Consider the following 20808-nt stretch of genomic DNA (forward strand, 5'->3'; position numbering starts at 1 on the left):
ATAGAGACAGCCGGGAATCAAGAGGGAAGAAGGTGATAGGGAGACAGAGAGACTCCTGCAGCCCTGAGTCACCATTTGCAAAGCTTTCCTCCTGCAGGTGGGGCCCGGAGCCTAGAACCCAGGTCCTTAAGCATTGTAATATGCGCTTAACCAGGTGCACCACCATCTGGCCCCCTTGTTCTATCAAACTAAATAAATAGTTAAAACATGTTTAAAAAAAGAAGAAGAAGGAAGGGGAGGAGAGGAAAGGTCCTCAGTTTTTCGGTGCTAAATAATCTATAGAGTAGAAATCCTAATATCTTCTCCAGTCAAAAATCCGAGCCTCCTGATTTTTTCTCTTGAATAGTACACACATGATAGGGGGAAAAAAAACTTGAAATGAAAAATTGCTATGCAGGACAGAAGCGTATTTTTCGATGCTTTGTGTTGCTACAGGAAAGAAGAAAGTTCTTGATCCTTCTGTTTTTACAACTTGAGCTTGGCGGTTCAACCTTCACAGTGGCCACTAGGAGCGGAAGTCTCATCTCTCCTCTCCTCGCAGAAGCCAAGCCCCGACCACTGGGGTAGGCGAGCAGTTGGGCAGGAGCAGGGTCCCCTGCACTCCCACCGGGCCAGCCTCCGGGGGAGGGGACGCTGGCCACAGGCCTCCTCGCCTCCTAGCCTAACGGCTCAGGACTCCCAGCCACCCGGGATTAGACACATGCGCACGATTGGTCTCTTTGTGTGCACCACGAAGGGCTTGGTGTCGCCTTGCACTTCCGAATGGGGCAAAGACCCGGAGGCCAGCGGGGCCGGGTGTGTGTGTTGGGTGGATGGGGGCGGTTTCAAAACTCATTGTCCACTGGGCCAGGGGAACGAACCCTGAAATCCACGCGGTCTGATCGCCCCTAGCAAGAGGTGTGTGTGTGGGGGGGGGGGGGGGTTTGGGAGAGCAGTCTCCCCACTGTCCCATCTCTCCACCTTGGGGTGAGGGGGTGTCCAGTCTGGGAGCGGAGATAAATTCAGAGCCGGGGGTGTGCAGGAACCCCGCACCCGCGAAACGAAGAGGCGGCGGGTTGAGGTTTTGGGGGGGGGGGGTGGCCCGGGGGACCTGGATGGGGCGCCTAGGCGCGCGAGTGGCGAGGGCCGGCGGAGCGGATGGAGGGATGGAAGGATGAAGATTTGAATGGAGGAGGGATGGATGGAGAGATGGAGGGAGGGAGGAACGGAGGACGGGAGAGAGCGTCTGGCGAGCACCTCGCAGCCCCGCCGCCCCGCGGGTTGGGGGTGGGGTGGGGTGGGGAGGGAGCCCCGGCTGGCGCATCGGCCCGCCCCCCACCCCCGGCCCCCAGTCCTTCCCCTCCCCCGCGCCGGGAAGCCGCGCCGGTGCGCTCGGGCCAGCTGCGCGCCGTCCGCCCGCGGAGAGAGGCGCCGGCCCGGGTGCTGCCTGGCCGCCTGGTGCGGGGGGCGGCGCGGAGCGGGGGCGCCCCAGCTGGCGGCGGGGCGCGGAGGTGAGGCCGGCGGCGCGCAGGGCGGGCGCTGCTGCTCCCCAGTCCGTGCGCCGCCGCCCCGCCACCCGCCCGCCGAGTCCCGGGCGCTGGGAGCGGGGGCCGAGCGGGCGGCGGCGGGCTGGATGAGCGAGCGGCCGGCCGGGGGGCCCCGGCGCGCTGGCCATGGCCTCCAACTTTAACGACATAGTCAAGCAGGGCTACGTGAAAATCCGCAGCAGGAAGCTGGGGGTGAGTGGCTCGCCAGGCGTCCTCCTTCCCTGGCGGCGCGGCTGGTCGCTGCTGCTGCTGCTGCTGCTGCTGGTGCTGCTGCTGGTGGTGCTGGTGGTGCTGGTGGGGGGAGACCCGGGCTGGGGGTGTCGGCGGGCGGGGGCGGAGGGCGGGGAGAGGTGACCCGCGCGGGGCCGGGGGCCAGGGGGACCCGGCCTGGGCGCAGGCGGCTCGCTTGTTGCTAGACCAGACTGGAGGAGTCCGCACCTGCCTGGGGGGGGTGGGCTGGGTGGGGAAACATCTTGAGACCTGGCGACTAGGGGTCCCCTCTACCCGTGCGCGGGGCCGCTTTGGACCCAGACCGAGAAGTCATGTGGACTACAGAGCCCGTCACTTCCCTGATGGATGCGCCCCGCACGGGAGCTGCAGGGGGTGGTTGGGAGGGGTGTCCGTTCTCCCAAGTCTGCGTCCTCCGGGTGGACCCGCCAAACGTGTGTGCGCGGGAGGGGCAGGGGACACACGCGCCCCCTGCGCACCTCCATTTTCCAGACCCCCAAGTTCCCCCACCCCAGCCTGTTGTTTGGATCTGCCCTTTGGATTCCACGCTCCCGGGGTCTTCCCTTTTGCTACCCCCCCCACCCCAGAGACGGGCCGCCAGGTGCCTGATGCCGGCCGCCCCCTGCGCTCCTGGTGCTCTGGACAGGTGCGCCCTTGGCCAGGTGCCGGCAGGTGTGAGCTCGCGCCTGCGGACACCCGCGCGGCCACAGCAACAAAGTTTATGGAGACCTTGTTACAGATATATTTTTTTCCCCCTCATGAAAGACTTAAGGAAAGGAACAGTGGACAGGCCCTTCTCTTCCTCAATTCAAAACTTGTAGCAAGCCGAAGAGGAAGGAGAGACCTTAGGGGACTGGTGTGTATGTGTAGGGGCGGAGGGACAGGGGGATAGGTGGGGGGTAGAGAGGAGGAGCAGATGCCTGGATGGAGAACTACTGGGACCTGAGGTTTGAGGGGGCCAGTGACTGCTTTGTGGGCCTGGTCTGCAAGGCAAAGTCCAGGGGGGTGTGGGGAGTCAGGTTGGGGAGGTGGAGAAGAGGTACAGAGGAAGCTGCCAGTTTTCCAAATTCCCTGAATGACTTTGTCTCTCTCACTGCTCTCCAAGTTCCAGTTCTGCGAAGTTCTGGAATGCTGGGGCTGAATGGCCTTGTTTCCTGGTTAAGTGACTCTTAACTCTGACTTGAACAGGGGAGCAGAAAGAGGGGGACCTTTATTCATGTCCTCACTTGGAAGATATGCCAACTGTCTCCTTAAAAATGAATAAATAAATAAATAAATACATAAATACATAAAACAAAGGCAAGACAGAGTTCTGAAAATGTCCGTCATCGCCAGAAGTTGCTTTGTGGTGAGTAAGTGTGTGTGTGTATGTGTGTGTGTGTGTGTGTGTGTATGTGTGTTGGGGAGCAGGGAGAAAGAAAAGGCAGACTAGCCCTTTTAGTGCATCCAGTGCTGGGTTTCCTGTTCCAGACTCAGACAGTACCCCAAGGACACAGGGGATCCATCCTGGAACGTGGGCAGATCTGTAGAAGCCCCAGTAGGGAACTGGGGGAAAGGATGCCCTCCACTAGGTGCACTGCAGCACACCCCACAGGGCTAGAACATAGGGTGAGAATCCCTCCAGCTAGTTTCCAAGAAGAATGTACTTCCTTTATTTCCCTGGATTGAAGCTGCAACCATCCCTGGCCTGATGGCATCTTTGCTTGGGGCACAGTGTTCACATCAGTCACCCACACTGCCATCAGCTTGGCAAGGGAGGTGGGGTGCTAACCATTTGGAAAACTTGACCTTTTCTGCCTTTTTGCCCCACTCCCCACCCCACCCCCGCACCGCAGGGTGCTAGCTCTCCATCCTTGAGATCTTTGAGATCTCTATTGTGTCTGCTACTTCAGACATCTGGAGTAATCGCTAATTTCAGTGCCCCAGGGAGATGTGTGTCTGCTTCCCTGGAATGAGTGTGGATATGAAAATGAGACTTAGCAGGCAGAGGTGCTTCAAGAAGCCCCTTCCTCCTACACTTGGCTTTGGAATCTATAGCACTCACCCCCCTCCTCCAGCTTTCCAAGATTTCCTATTCTAAAGACTGAATATACAACTCATTTGTAAGATAGGAAAAAGCACCATTTGCTTCTTGAGTAACTAGGGTATTAACAGTCCTGTGAGAACTCCAGTTCACCCCTAAAGATGTAGTCAAACATCCATGTGCATTTCAGAGCATCTTCTCACACACACACACAGGCTGTTTGGGGCTCTCTTCCTTTGCAAACCTGAGACTTCACAGAGGACAATAAAAGCATCATTATAGACAGATTAATTGCCTTTGTCTTCCATTTCCCCTCAGGGAATGTGCACTTCAGAGTTTGGAGTGGAAGTAGTTCCTGTTGTCTTTTGATGTTAAACCAAAATATCAAAGTAAATTAACCCCGTTTTTTGGAGACTGCTATCTATTAGGAAACCCTTAGAAGCTTTTCTGTTTAGAATTCCTTACGACTCAGATGGGTGAGTTCAAATTATAAAACTTTCCTGGGATGGTTTTGTGAAGCCAAATGAATGAGTCCCATAATCCTAAAAAGTCTTCTGAGCAAATATTATGTGTCTGTAAAATGAAAATGCGTGCTTGCACCCAACAACAATTTGTGAGAGAAATTAAGCATTCCTAGCCATAGCTGTTCACAAATATCACCAACTTTGTGGCCTCAGAACTATGAACTACTCCAAATAAAGCAGGATTTTTAATTCAGAGGAGACAACATGTTTTCATGGTTGATGTTCCAAACTGAATGCCAAATTCAAAGGAAATATTTACAGGGGTTTCTTTTCCTTTTTTATTTCTTGTATTATTATTTTGCCAGATTACTACTCAGCTCTGACTCATGGTAGTGCTGGGGATTGAACTTGGGACCTCTGCACATGGAACTCTTTTTTCATAGCTACTAAGCTGTCTCTTCAGCCTGACATTTGATTTATTATGGAAATAATTCAGACTTTGAAAAACCTAAAATTTTACAATATGGGGGTTGAGTGGGTGGGGAAGAGCATGAGGTCAATTGTAGATAAGGTAGTTAGGACATAAAAACATTTTGCAGTGAGATTTTTATTTCTTTTTGAGAGATACAGAAATTGAAAGGGAAGGGAAAATAAAGAACAGAAGGAGAAAAAGAAAGAAAGAAAGAGAGAGAAAGAAAGAAAGAAAGGCACCTACTGCACTATTTTATGGTTTGTGAAGCTTTCTCCCTGCAGGTGGGGACTCAGGCTTGAACCTGGATCCTTGCACATGGGGTTGTGTACTCTGCTGTGTGCACCACCACCCGGTCCTGCTGTGAGATCTTTTAAAATACATTTCATTCCTATAAATCAACACTTGTACTATGGCAGATGAGGGCAAAAAAGGGTTTCTTACAGGTGGGAGCACTTTCTGGTGGACTTGATTGAAGGGATCTTTGTCCTGTGTCCTTCTGGAGAACACAGTGCTACCTGTTGAAGGGAATACCTGAGCCCCTGATGTGGGTGAAGTTAGTTATTTGTCAGACTTTTTTTTCTTACTTTTTTTTGAGCCTTGATTTGACTCATTCTTCTTCTAGCGTTTGCCCTTCTTCTGTAGCCAGTCAACAGTGTCAGGTTGAGCCTGATGTAAAGTTTCCAGACCTCCTTTGAATCTGGAGAGGTGGCAGTTGTTGACTATGTGGGTCATAGTCTGTCTGTAGCCACAGGGGCAGTTCAGGTCGTCTCCGGGCGCCAATTGACCAATAAGAACGCGTTTGGCAAAGGACAGCCCCATAACATTAAGTTGGAGGACTCAAAGAGCAGGACCAACAACTTTCAAGCTGTCAGGAGCTGCTTGTTGCTGGCTTTGAAAGTGACTGGGATCCATGTGGATTCAGTAGGCTAGGAAGGATCATCAGTTTCCCCAATGAATGGGTACTCACGAGATGCACCACGGGAAGGTCAATCCAATGCATCATAATCAGCTGTTTCTGCCATGCTGTGAAACAGTTTTCAGAAAAGGAACCATTTTCCAGATTCCACTCTTTGAATTTTCTTTTCTTTTCAGTTCTGAAGTTAGTCCATTGAGGAAATGTTGATTTACAAGATCTTTTTTATCACAAGACTTTACTCTTTCTTTGAAAAATATGGCTGATGTTATGCATGTACAAGCTATTGTATTTACCATTGAATGTAAACCATTATTTCCCAATAAAGAAAATTAAAAAGAAATAAGAAAAAAATGAGGATTACTAGCTTAGACTAGATGTGGTTTATTGCAAGAGTCAAAAACTCTAAAAGGGGAGGGGGTGGGGGATGAGAGGGTATAAGTTGGTGGAGAAGGACTTCAGTGGGTGGGGGATAATAAAAAAAAGAAGAAAACATGGCTATTGAATCATTATATTTTGAAAGGCATAAAATCGTGACATTAGTACATGTTTTTTTATTTATTTAAGAAAGGAGACATTAACAAAACCATAGGATGAGAGGGGTACAGCTCCACACAATTCCCGCCACCCAATTTCCATATCTCATCCCCTCCCCAATAGCTTTCCCATTCTCTATCCCTCTGGGAGCATGAGTACATGTTTTTATAAAGAGTTTGTATTTTAAATACCTTTGTATTTTTTTGAGTTTCTACTACCATATATCCCTATTTCTATGGATTCATTATATATATATTTTAAAGTTCATGCAGTAGTTTAGTTGCTTGAGCCATTTTATCTGTTGTTTGATTGGTGCTGAACATTGGACACACACGTGCTCTTTGAGAAAAAAGTACTGAAAAACACTGACTAATAAAAATAAGCCGGAATTAAAGCATGATCATCAAGGCTGCTTATCACTCTGTATTCATGATTGACTTGCTTCTGATCTCTCCTGGATGAGGTTTCATCGTAGAGACTGGCGGTACCATATCTGACCTGTCCTTGGCTTTCAGATCAAGAAAGAACTCAGTCACTAAAAGTATTGATACCTTTATGCCTGGCTTTCTGACACTCTCAACGTGCCCACTGAAAAGGCTGCATAGTCCACTGTGCTGGTTAGTTACACCATGGAAGGCATGGATATTAGTGGACAGAGACCCCTCCCTGCCCTTTGACTCATTCCATCATTTCAGGAATCCCTATCAGTACACCAGTGTGACTCGCACCCATAACATCCAAATAAGTTTTACCCATTTTTTTCCAAATTTCTTTTTTTCAGAGTGAAGTGGGGGATTGGGCTGTTGTGTGTGACTCTCAATATATTTTATCTGGATAGAGTGTTATTTATACACTTAGCAGAGAGTGGCATGATCATGGAGTAGTGTGTCAGGAGTTATATCCTGAGTGTGTGTGGGGTGTGTATGTGCTTTTTAAAAATATTTTAATATTCCCTTTTGTTGCCCTTGTTTTTTTATTGTTGTAGTTATTGTTGTTATTGATGTCATCGTTGTTGGATAGGACAGAGAGAAATGGAGAGAGGAGGGGAAGACAGACACTTGCAGACCTGCTTTACCACCTGTGAAGCAACACCCCTGCAGGTGGGGAGCCAGGGCTCAAACCGGGATCCTCACGCTGGTCCTTGCGCTTTGCACCACCTGTGTTTAACCCACTGCGCTACCGCCCGACTCCCGTGTGTGTGCTATTAGCAGACACTTCCTCATCTCTATACTCAGTACCTTAGCCAAGTGGTGGTCTCTTTGCAGCATCTGATTGAGGAAACAGGAAGGTGAAGGACTCATTCATAGTATTTAACAAGCCCCAGAGTTATGGGCTGAACTTTCTCTTTTGCATATTGTCCATCCATTTTAACAACGTGTGAATTCATCTTCCTCTCACACTCGCCCGTCTCTTTGATTAAAATCCCAAGACCTGCACTCCTGGTTTGACGGTTATTGATTTTTCCTGCGAGTGTGCGGTTTCCTGTCCTCTTATAGTTTCCCTGGGATGATGGAAGAGAGTAGTTCCTCAGGAGCAATGTTCATGAATATTTGCTGCAATGTTGAAGCTCAGTCCTCAGCATAACAGGAAACTTGGTGTGCACACTTGCATGATTTTGGTCCATTAGAGCACTTAAGTATTTCTAGGAACCATTTTGTGAAGGGAGATTGCATCTTGTGTGGCATTCATTTCAAATTGGCCTTGAATTGGATACAAAAAAAAATTTAAGATAAGATGTGTAAATATATAGTATTTCTGGCCTTTCAAAAGCTCAGAGGGACTTTTAGGATCATTTCTTCAGTTATGAATTCTCAGTGTGTGAGTTAAATTATGGAGATTTTGCGGTGGGCATGTTTAAATATTGGTTCATTCTAGAATACTGTGCATTCTGGGTATTGCTTTCATAGGTGGATTTTTTTTATATATTCATTTGAAAATTAATTGTCTCTAGATCAAATATGACTTTAGATGGTGTGAAAATTCTAATTACCCTGGCCTTGTAATTTTTGTTTTAGATTTTTATTTATGGTAACTATTATACACTTATTTAACATCTTATGTACAGCTCATGTACCTGTGTTTTTGTATCTACAAATACCCTTTGTTATAAAAATTTTAGAAGGGTTGGGAGATAGCTTAGTATAACAGCATAGACTTCTTAAGTCTGAGGCTCTAGAGGCTACAGTTCAGTTCTGTGCAAGGCTAAATGGTGTTCTTCCTCTCTTTCTTCCTCCCCCTGGCCCCTGTCTCTCTATCAACTTTTCTTTAGCTCATAAAATAAATTACCAATATGAAAATTGATTTCAAAGTTAGAATATAAAGGGAGATTTTTCTACCTTCTAAGCAGCCCCTCCCTGTGTCCTCACTCTTATCTATGTGCCAGGCATTTTTAGAAATTCTAATCTCTATAGTGAGACTTCTCATACTTTTGGAAAAGAGAGAGAGAGAGAGAGAGAGAGAGAGAGATGGGGCATATCTAATTTTTTTTTCAATATCAAAACAAAGCAAAAAAGTAAGCCTAAGTGTAAAGCCTGAACCTCACCACTTTACTGGATAGTCATATTAAATGACTCTGCCTTTGGGGAAGCTGTTAAATCTGGAATGAGCTATCAGAGTTCACCTGGAGGTTTTGATCTGAGAAGATTTACACATGACTGCTGGCAAGGTGAACCCAGCGGGACGGCGTTCTCTCAGACAACAAAGATGACACTCGGTGCTTAGGGAGAACTTTCCAGCGACCAAAATGCCTTGTGAGGAGGGTAGTGATGGAGTGGGCAAAAGTCCCAGGAGGATTTACTTTCCCCTTCTTCTGGATCAGTATAAAGTCCCATGAAGGAGGCCTTTGGAACTGCAGCCTGAATGCTTGAATGGGTATCATCTCTTTTAAAGTTCCTTTGTGGCAGGAAGTTGTTCTGTTTGGCACATGTTATATCAGTGGTCTAGGGAGGTATACATCTATTAGGTCTTCAGTGCGCCGCTATGTTCCATCGCTGGGGAGCCAGAGACGACCCGAACTGCCCCTGTGGCTACAGACAGACTATGACCCACATAGTCAACGACTGCCACCTCTCCAGATTCAAAGGAGGTCTCGAAACTTTACATCAGGCTCAACCTGACGCTGTTGACTGGCTACAGAAGAATGGCAAATGCTAGAAGAAGAAGGGATTCATACTATGATATATATTATATACTATTCATTCGCTATTCCTACTATTCGGTGTTCATCTCTTTGGTCTGTCTCTACTGGCATCCGCTTCATTTCAGGAACTGCGAAAGATAAAAATAAACAGTATTCCCACTTCACATAGGTAATCTCTAGATTGTATGAAATTTGAAGTGTAGTTTTATGGAAAAGTGATTTCTATCAAATGAGGCAAAGTAATTAAAGTGGGTAGACTATCCTTTCTTGATTCTCAATTGCACTGGTTTTGCCTCCTTTTGTTCACTCATTTTTTTCCCCTTCATGCTCTGGTAATGTTGCCCAGATAACTGAAGAATTCTAGGTAGAGAATGTTCCCATGAACTGTCTGCATAACCCTCCTTTTGTTTTATTTTAAGATACAGAGTAGGATTACCTTGTGGGTAATTCATTGTTATATTATAAAACTGTTCTCTCGTGAATATATCACATCTGTTAGTCAAATGGGATGGAATAAGGAATATTTCATTATCATCAGAAACTATGTGTACTGGGTTTTATCACTGCAAGTTGAGTGTTGTATCAGTTGCTCCTTCACTTTGCAATGTGTACAGGCAGGAAACAAGATAGTTATATTTATACTTGAGAGTAAATGTCTATTTCTTTGATGGTATACTGAAACGCTAAGATCAGTCACTTCATTCTGTGGAAGGTAGTTATATATCAGTTGAAAGTCCTACTCTTGGTGGGTTGGAGGTGACAGAAATGGATGATGTTTTCCAAAAAGTACAAACCCCCGGTAGATCTTAAAAGTTTGCTTAATCAGTCATGTTGAGGAAAGTTAGGGGAAGACACAGGTGAGACTTGGAGTGCATCTGGTGTGTACCTCAAAGCAAAGGACTCTGGGAAAGGATGGGACAGAGAGGTGCTGGGGTCCTGGTGCATGAATATGGAAAGGCTGTAGGTTGAGGGAGAGAGTGTCTTACAGACATCTATCATGGGGAGATGTGAGGTTGTACGTGTGTGTCAACAACTGCCCTATAAGCCCTTATTACCTTCTCCCCCCATAAAGTAAAACTAATAATTAAAAGTTCGCATCATAAGAAAAATATAACTGCATGACAAGATGGATGTTAAGCAAATTTACTGATCGCTTCACAGTACATACCCATATCAATTCACTGTGTCATACACCTTACAAGTATGGAATGCTATATATCAGTTACTTCTCAAGAAGACACAAGAAAGTCTGTGACCTAGGACATGGGGCAGTGGCTAAAGTGTTAGACTCTGTAGAGTTGGGTCCCAAGTTTGAAGCCTGATTGTATGTGCCAGAGTGACGCTCTGTTTCTCTCTCCTTCTCTCTCACAAATAAATCTTTTTTTTTAATGTGATAATTTCTATTTAGTGGAGGCATATACGTTGCAATATAAGGCCAGCACACAGAATTTTCTCCAGGCCATTTGAATGAGCACGGATTCACTTTTACTCAACCAGCTAAATTCCAGAAAATCTCTTTTTGAAAAATGAAAGCAACATCCAAACTCAGCTGACAGAGCCGAGGTAGAATTTAGAACAAGTGAAACACATTCCCTTATATACCTGGATTAAAATTACTGTACTTTATGAATACATGGTCTTTGTAAAAGTGTTTCGGTCAGAAATGCCACTGTATCTGGCATTAATGTAAAGTGACTTCATGTAAGAGGAAATAGCAGATGTTTATGGCAGTCTAACAGATAAGGTGATTGCAGGTTGGTGAGGCGAGGCAGTCCTGAGCCAAACTATTGGCAATGCCATTCACATCCCCTAACACTGGGGAATATTGCCTTGGGCCTTGGGCCCTGCACTCTGTCTGAGACACTGGGTTCCTTAGCTTGTTCACCTGCTCTAGTGTGACTTTCTGAATGCCAGATACAGGCACTGAAAGACGTGTGCATAGATGATGTGCCTTTTTTGCTGCTGTTCAGTGATTTTCTAGAATAGTTGTATGCCACGTACACACTTTTGTATGTGATTGCTGGAGTGTACACACTTTATGTAAGATAAATGGCATGTGTTAGCAGATACACATTTTGTCTTTTTCTTTTTTTCCCTACATATAAGTAAATGTGTGTGCATTTGGGCTGTGGTGGTGGCTTAGACATTAAAGAGCACATGTATGTGTGAGGTTCCTGGTTCAATCCCTGACACCACATCAAAACAAAAAGAAAAAAGAAAAAAAATCCCATTGTAGCCTGAAAGATGATGCAGTGGGTAAAACGTAGGACTCCCACGCATGAAGCTCTGAGTTTGACCTCTGGCATTGCATGTGCCAGAGTTATAATTAGACTTCCTTTCTCTCCCCTCCCATCTCCCATTAATAATAAATACATGAATATGTCAAAGCAGACCATCATTACTAGTTAAGCAGGGCTCTGATACATCTTATGATAAAATTTCAAAAATCAAAGTAGCTGTATGAAAGACTGTATCCTGCATGAATCGTAGGCGTGTATTCATTTCTGCCCACAGATACAGATACACAGCAGATCCTTAAATGATGCCATTTTCTTCTAAGTTTCCCATCCGGCCTCCAGTGATGAGAGGAAGAACAATCTGGATGGACACTGAAGAAAATGATACTGGTTTTACTGTTTTAGTTTTACTTTATTATTTTTATTATACTTATTTATGTATTTATTTATTTGGTAGAGACAGCCAGAAGTCAAGACGGAAGGGGGGATAGATAGGGAAAGAGACAGACAGACAGCTACAGCACTGCTTCACCACTCACAAAGCTTTCCCCCTGCAGGTGGGGACAACGGGGGTGGGGGCTGGGGACTTGAGCCTGGGTTCTTGCGCATTGTAACATGTGCACTCAACCAGATGCGCCACCACCCAGCCCTTAGTTTTGTCTTTTTTTTCTTTTCTTTTTAATAATGATTGACATGATTGTGGAATAAGAGCCATACAATTCCAGATAATACCTACCACCAGAGCTCTGTATCCCATCTCCTCCATTGGAAGCTTCCCTATTCTTTATCCATCTGGGAGTAGGGAGCAAAAATCTTTACTGGGCACAGAAGGTGGGAGGTCTGGCTTCTGTAATTGTTTCTTCACTGGACATGGGCTTTGACATACTTTGTTTTACTGTCTTACTTGCCATCTTCCAAGAACTCATAAGCAATATCATTACTTACATTCTGCCCTATCGAGCATAATTATTATGTAATATACACGATTGGGACATATACATGTGTCTAAATATATCCATACTACATATATATATATATATATATATATATATATATATATATATATATATATATATATGTGTGTGTGTGTGTGTGTGTGTGTGTATTTAAATATATATACAAAAATACATACACAGTATCATATATATGAATATATGCATATTGCACATGTCATGTCTGTACCAAGCACTCTAAATGGTTTTCTTTCCTGAATGTATTTTGGCACTTCCCCAAACCAGCAAAGGAAACTGCTCACAAATTGTTTTAATGGAAAGGACAGTTTTTAGGCTCTAAATAGTCCCGTGTCCACAGTATTCATTATTTGGAAAATTATATGACGTATTAGTTGATGACTGAAATTTAGTGTGCATTTCAAAACTTTGTTTTTGAACAAGTGACAACCCAGTAGAGGAAAATCCATTTTCAACTCTGTAGAGGTAGCTGTAGTCAAATTTCTCACATTCTATCCAAGTAAAGGCTTACATTTTACATTTTCGGACTTGCTCAGAAAATGCTGCCAGTCAGACAACTTGCTAAGCAACCCGGATACATTTTCCGCTGAACGCTCCAAGGAGCCTGGGGCTGTGCTGTGCAGAGTATCCTTGCCTTTTTACTAATGCTTGGCAGACTTCATTACACTTTGGAATCTTTAAGTAAGTAGTTCTGTAGGCCTTCTACACAAAGTACATCTAGTGCCAAATTGAAATGCTGACTTTTGTTGTAAGCCACAGTGTGCGAGTATAAGATGAGATCCTCTACTTTTGACACATGAGAATCCTTGACAGCTCTGAAGGCTGCTCCACAGACACACTCCCTGATACTTGTGTCTATATAGTCTCTTGTCCTTTTTTAAGGAAGAGGTGGTTCTCAAGCATGAGTGCGAATTGCAGCCACCTGCAAGCTTGGAGTTTCCTATGTTCTCAACCACAACTGACTGTGTGTTGCAGACACCTGCAAGCTCGGACCTCCCCACCACAAGCTGGATTTTGAGCAGGACTATACTCAGGACACTCTCAAGGGGGTTTTGCTATCTGATTCCAGGACTGCTGATATTGCTAGCCAATGAGGTAATGGAGAGCAAGCAAAGAAAAGGTATAAAAGAAAAGGCATTTGCCCGAAAAGTTCAAGTCTGGTCCCCACTGCACTGGAAGAAGCTTCATTGCTGTGGTGTCTTCTGCCTTTCTCTCTCTGTCTCTCTCACTCCACCTCTCCCTTTCTATCTGAAACAGACAGCCTGGAGCAGTGAAGCCTTGATGCTACAGACAAACAAACAAACAAAAAACAGTGTGACATTTCAGACTACTGAAAACTACTACTGTTAATGGAGAGACATGTCAAGGCATGTCTGAAATACAAAATTGGATATCCAATAAATCAGTCACATAACACTGTCTTTCTCACAACCTGTGATTGATCAACACAAAAAGGTAAAGTCCAGTTTTTGGAGGGGGAGAATCTACATCTAAAATAATGTGTAGGGAGTAGGGCGGTAGTGCAGCAGGTTGAGCTTGAGCGCAGGTGGCGCAGAACGCAAGGACCAGCGTAAGGATCCCGGTTCGAGCCCTGGGCTCCCTACCTGCAGGGGAGTCGCTTCACAGGTGGTGAAGCAGGTCGGCAGGTGTCTGTCTTTCTCTCCCCCTTTCTGTCTTCACCTCCTCTCCATTTCTCTCTGTCCTATCCAACAGCAACGACATCAAGAACAACAATAATAACTACAACAATAAAACAACAAGGGCAACAAAAGGGAAAAATAAATATTTTAAAAATAATAATAAAATAAAATAATGTGTATCAGGGCTGGGTGGTGGCACACCTGGTTGGGCACACATGTTGCAAAGCACAAGGGCATGAGTTCAAGATCCCGGTCCCCACCTGCAGGGGGAAAGCTTCACAAGCAGTGGAGCAGGGCTGCAGGTATCTCTTTTGACTTTTCCTCTCTGTCTCCCCCTCTTCTCGCAATTTTTGCATGTCTCTATCCAGTAATAAATAAAGATAATATTAATTTTTTTTAAATGTGTACGGAGCTTGTATTTTCCCCAGGACTATGGGTCATTCTTGTTGTCGTCTCTGTTCCTGCCTGGTTGATGCTTCCAGGAACAGTATGGCTTCCCCTGACTTCCTCCTCCTAATCTGTATGTTCTCATCTAAGTAATTAGAACATTATGGATTTTAAGTTCTTCTTGATGGAAGACTTGCTAAGTTTGAATAACACTCTACTGTTTTTTTTCTTATGGAAAGTCAGTGCTTCAGGCTTTAGCTCAGAGACAGTTTTATGTTTTTCAATAGTTTGGATTTATTGACAAGGGGTCAAAGCAGTTATTATTAAAGAGTGACACTTATTACTAATATCTGAGGGCCTCCTTTCTTTTTTCAGAATGGGAGCCTGGCTCTTGTGTGGACAGTTCCACTGCTTCCCGGTTGCTCTTTTGTTCAGATAGAGAGAAATGGAGACAAATTATGAGAGAGAGATCACAGTTCTGGATTCCCGTCCCCCAGCGCCCTGGCATCTCCCATGTGATGCTTGGACTCTAACCTGGACTGTATGCTTGGTAAGGTGGGTAAACTCTCCCACCTTTCCTTTCCTTCATTCTTTTTATCTTTTATCTCCCTTCTTTCCTTCCTTCCTTCTTTCTTCCCTTCCTTCCTTCCTTTCTTTTTTTATTTCTTTCTACATTTATTTATTTATGATAGTGAAAGGGGAGCTAGAGAAGGGGGAAAAGAGAGACACACATAGCACTGCTTTGACACTCATGAGGCTTCCCCCCTGCAGGTGGGAGACCGAGGTCTTGAACCCAGGTCTTTACACATGGTAATATGTGTACTCCACTGTGAGCACCTTTGCTGGGTCCCCTATCTCTGTTGCCTGTGCTGGAGTTTTAGTTGTTTGTCTGCATGGGGCAGGAGAGGGAGAATTGGGACAATACTGGGTAAATATCCATTGAATCATTGTGATGCTGTCATGCCTCACAGTCTTCATGAATGAAGGTTTTGTTAACTTCATGCCAAAGGAATAGCGTAGCTTTGTAATAATGTGTCTGCTTGGTGGTACATGTTAAGGTATGGTATGAAATAAACATCTTGAATTGCTTTTAGAACTCAAGAAATCACTCATGTGTCTTACAAGAAGGGTTATATGTTGATTCTCAAATTTATTTATTTCTTAAATTTATTTATAAAAAGGAGACATTAACAAAACCATAGGATAAGAGGGGTACAACTCCACACAATTCCCACCGCCAGATCTCTGTATCCCATCCTCTCCCCTGATAGCTTTCTTATTCTTTAACCCTCTGGGAGTATGGACCCAAGGTCATTGTGGGGTGCAGAAGGTTGAAGGTCTGGCTTCTGTAATTGCTTCCCCACTGAACATGGGCATTGACTGGTCGATCCATATCCCAGTCTGTCTCTCTTTCCCTAGTGAGGTGGGGCACTGGGGAAGCAAAGCTTCAGGACACATTGGTGGGGTCCTCTGTCCAGGGAAGTCTGGTCAGCATCATGTTAGCATCTGGAACCTGGTGGCTGAAAAGAGAGTTAACATACAAAGCCAAACACATTGTTGAACAACCATGGACCTAAAGACTGGACTAGTGCAGATGAAGTGTTGAGGGGTCCTCCATGTTATAGATAGCTAGTAGGCATATTTTCAAATTTATAACACCCCTGCTTTTTTGGACATGAACAATGGATTGTAATAAAATAGAATGATTGTCAAGATAACAGAGCAGGAGTGAATTTAGTCTTGTGGAAAGGCATTCAGATCACTGGCAGAAAAGTATTTTTCTCCAACCATGAAAATAAATAAGTCTTCAAACTATTATTTCTTAAAAATTTTCATCAGTGTTTTAATAATGGTTACCAAGATTGTAAGATAATGGGGGTATGATTCCATGTAGTTTCCCCACCAGAGTTCCCTATCCCATTCCCTCCATTGGAAACTTTACTTTTCTTTATCCCTCTGGGAGTAGGGACCAAAATTCTTTTTTTTTAATTTCCTTTTAAAAAATTTATTTAGTGTTGGATAAAGACACAGAGAAATTGAGAGAGGCATGGGAAACAGAGAGACACCTGCAGCCCTGCTTCACCACTTGTGAAGCTTTCCCCCTGCTGGTGGGGAACAGGGGCTTGAACCTGGGCCCTTGTGCACAGTAGTGTGTGTGCTGAACCAGATGTACCACTGTCTGGCCTCTCAAAATTCCTTATGGGGCGCACAAGGTGGAAGGTCTGACTTCTGTAATTGCTTCTCCACTGGGCACAGATGTTGACTGATCGATCCAAAACCGCAGCCTGTCAAATGATTATTATTTGCATTGAGAAGTCAGCTGTCTTGTCTTAATTGTTGTCTTTGGAAAAGAATGAATTTTTTTTTTCTGGTGATAAGCAAACAAAACATTGACTTCTGTCATTGAAACTGGGTTTTTGGTAGTGAATTTGAAGAGAAATGAAGGTATTTGAGTGAAAGGATAAGCCAACACCTGCAAGGACAGTGTGTGGTCTCACCTGCATCAGTCGAGGTGGGGGAGGGAAAGTGACCACTGAAAATCAAGGCTTCTAACCTGTAGTGTACCTGTAATCAGAACAGAGGGATTTTGAGTTCTGCTGCTAGTATGTATGTATATCTCTGTAAAGGGCTGTGAGATCTGTCCCACCACGCCTGTTATCTCACTCATCAGCAGGCAATGGAAATAAATGTTTGTTTGTATTCGGTTAGATGGACATTCGCCTAGCCAGCTGATCTGTGAATTAAATGAAGTCCCTTTCACCAGAAAAGAATGTCAGACAAGTTATCTAGCCTACTCTGTATTACCTTCCTACTCTAGTGAATTAAGATAAATAGATTTTGGGAGTCGGGCTGTAGCGCAGCGGGTTAAGCGCAGGTGGCGCAAAGCACAAGGACCAGCATAAGGATCCCGGTTCGAACCCCGGCTCCCCACCTGCAGGGGAGTCGCTTCACAGACGGTGAAGCAGGTCTGCAGGTGTCTGTCTTTCTCTCCTCCTCTCTGTCTTCCCCTCCTCTCTCCATTTCTCTCTGTCCTATCCAACAATGATGACAACAACAATAATAACTACAACAATAAAACAACAAGGGCAACAAAAGGGAATAAATAAATAAAATAAAATATAAAAAAAGATAAATAGATTTTAAAAACACCTAAACTCTGCATTACTAAATGAATGGATAATACAAACCAGGTAGGTATTCATCTCGTATTAGGACATCCCAACTTGTGTTTATTTTGAAAGTACAGCTGTGTGACCCATGTTGTGGGTACTCAAGGTAGCAAACACTGGCTCACGTTACAAACCTCTTTTTTAAAATAGGTTGCTTTACTGGGGGACATTTTGATTTGCAAGATAGCTGTTGTCACCAATGTATCATTTCTCATCTCCCATTTAATAGGAGTCTACAACACTGGCCCCCCATCAACTTGTTCTTTGGTCCTGCTTCTTGCTGGTAGGGTGTGAGAAGTGACAGTAACATTGCCCATTGCAGGTCAGATTTTGAATGAATGACAATGGAAGAAACTGGATAGAGATACCTTTCCAGAAGAAGATCCAACTTTCATCTCTAGTGGCATCGTTTATTGATTCAAAAGTAGAAGCAAGAGAAAGGCTTGTGCCTAGTTTCCAAGTCCACCTCATCGAAGAACATTTGTGATGTAAGGCATCACCAATAGGAGCTTGGTCTTCAGTTTGACCTTCAGCCTTTTATTCCTCATTGGAGTCATGAAAAATCTAATAAATGTCTCTCTGTCCACATCAGCCAGTGTCAGCTTCTACTCTATGTAATGAAAGCTAACATAGATAAAAATGGCATTGTTGGAGGTCAGCCAGTTCCATTTTCGAGGTTATATACCAAACTAATTATTGTTTTAAGGGAATAGTAGATAGTTGTCCTTAACAGTATTTATCAACGAGAATTCATTTCTCCTCTTGGTAGCCCCAGGTAGAATCTTTTGCTAATTTGGCTCAGCCATGTAGAATTTAACAGATTCAATAGAAGCAAACATCCAGGTCACTCAGTTCAGAGAGAAAAAAAAAAGGATGTTATAAATGGAAAACCAAGGCATATTTATATTTAAACACTGATATGTAGAGAATATTCTGTTCATAAGCTAACTTAGCAAAGTTACAGACAAATATTCCCAAGGTTTCACCATTGAAATTTATTTATTTATTATCATGTTTAGTTATCTTTATTTATTTATTGGATAGAGGCAGCTAGGAATTAAGAAGAATGGGTGGATAGAGACGGAGAGAGACACCTGCAGCCCTCCTTTACCAGTCTCAAAGCTTTCTCCCTGCAGGTGGGGACCAAGGGCTCAAACTCAGGTCCTTGAACATTGTAGCATGCACTCAACCAGGTGCGCCACCATCCAGCTCCTCACCATTGAAATTTATGTCACTTTGTGTTTCATAAAAGCTGATAACTGCTGGTTAAAATGAAAAGCAACTTTGCCTGCTTTATAAGATAGTTACCAGTGTTTGTATTTGTTATAATTTGGGGCATGGTTTTACAAAGAAAAACGTGTATTGTTCCAATATGTAATGTGGAAAGCCAGTCAATACATTAGGACATTTAAATTATTTTATTTTATTTTATTTTCCTTCAGGGTTATTGCTGAGACTTGGCGCCTGCTCCTGGAGGCTATTTTTTTCCTTTTTTTGCCATCATTGCTGTTGGATAGGACAGAGAGAAATCGAGAGAGGAGAGGAAGACAGAGAGGAGGAGATAAAGACAGACACCTACAGACCTGCTTCACCGCAAATAAAGCGACCCCCTTATAGGTGGAAAGCTGGGGGCTCCAACCAGGGTCCTTAAGCGGGTCCTTGTGCTTCGTACTATATGTGCTTAACTCACTGCACCACTGCCCGGCTCCCACATTAGGACATTTTAGTGAGCTTTTGTGTTGTTAATGTTTTTCTTTTGGTTTTGAGTGTTTCAATGTTTTTGCTTACATGTATGGTTTAGTCATTAGAAATGGTAAAATGGCTATCTGTTTATATCTATCATCTATCTATCTATCTATCTATCTAATCTATCTATCTACACATTACTACTCCCTGTTCTATCAGTTACCACCTTCTCCACCAGATTCTACAATTGAAAGCTTTGTAAATCCTAAGTAAAACTATTTGAAGTGCATTCTGCAGATCACCTCTTTAAATTTTTTTTGCAATGTTCTCTCAGCCATTTTGCATGTACAATCATTGACATGCCAGAAGTTCTGTGAAAGTATCTCTTTTAAAGAAAGTTTAGAATTGGGCCATGTATGATCTTAAAATCCTCTTTAGTATCTACCGAACTTTAGGGGCCCATAATTGTTGAAGTCTAGTTGAATAGTTAGCACTACCATTCTTTGCTGTGGCACACACGAATCAGAAACTAAGTGGAGGGAGTTAGGCTGTAGCACAGCAGGTTAAGCGCACGTGGCGCAAAGCGCAAGGATCTCCATGAGGATCCTGGTTTGAGCCCCGGCTCCCCACCTGCAGGGGAGTCGCTTCACAAGCGGTGAAGCAGGTCTGTAGGTATTTATCTTTCTCTCCCCCTCTCTGTCTTCCCCTCTCTGTCTGCAGATGGAAGGGGTGGAACTGAGCCCTGGAGTGGGAGCTTTCATTACAGGACTCGCAGAATCGCCTTTTCTATCCTGCCAGTTCAAAAGTTCAATCTGCTTTTGTATATAGAATATAGACATATGTCTGTATTAATTTTTCTTAGTCTGTCCAACAGCCATCCCATGATTCTTCCCCACTCTGATCTTTCTATCTTATTCTCTGCCTGAAAATATCTACCACAAGTAGTGAAATCTTGTATATCCCAGTGGTGAAAACAGTAATAAAGGAAAAGAAAAGAAATGTATAAGGTAAATGTATGATGGTTTGCCTAACAGATATACTGGGGGGAAAAATGATATTGCAACCAGGATTAACAGAGGGGCTGAACTGCCTGAGTAACTCCACAGTTCCTGGTGGCCATTTTTCCCTGTGATAGGAAGAGAGAAATTAAGACGGGAGGGGAAGAGAGAGAGGGAGACAGAGAAACAAATGTAGTGCTTGTTGCACCACTGGTGAAGCTTCCCCCTTGCAGATGGGGATGGGGGCTGCAACCTGGGTCCTTGCTCATGTTAACAGGTGTGCCTAACCAGGTGCACTGCCACTTGGGCCCCCAGAAATTTTTTGATCTTAGAGACATGAAGAGAGTCTATTTCATTCCAAAACATGCTCCTTAAAAAAACACAATTGGCAAATCAACATGATTAAAATTAAAAGCA

At 44.2% G+C, this 20808-nt stretch overlaps 1 protein-coding gene across 2 annotated transcripts in view; it reads left to right on the forward strand.

Moving 5' to 3' along the window:
* Positions 1-1413: 1413 nt before the first annotated feature.
* The window catches only part of DOK6 (docking protein 6), a 541316-nt gene continuing 521921 nt past the window's right edge, over positions 1414-20808 (forward strand). For both annotated transcript variants that reach the window (XM_007524063.3, XM_060174025.1), the window contains exon 1: positions 1414-1718. In XM_007524063.3, the coding sequence (XP_007524125.3) occupies positions 1653-1718 (66 nt within the window). In that variant the 5' untranslated portion in view covers positions 1414-1652. The remainder of the gene's footprint in view (positions 1719-20808) is intronic.

The sequence above is a fragment of the Erinaceus europaeus genome, chromosome 15 (genome assembly GCF_950295315.1).
Source record: "Erinaceus europaeus chromosome 15, mEriEur2.1, whole genome shotgun sequence".
In the NCBI taxonomy this organism is placed as follows: domain Eukaryota; kingdom Metazoa; phylum Chordata; class Mammalia; order Eulipotyphla; family Erinaceidae; genus Erinaceus; species Erinaceus europaeus.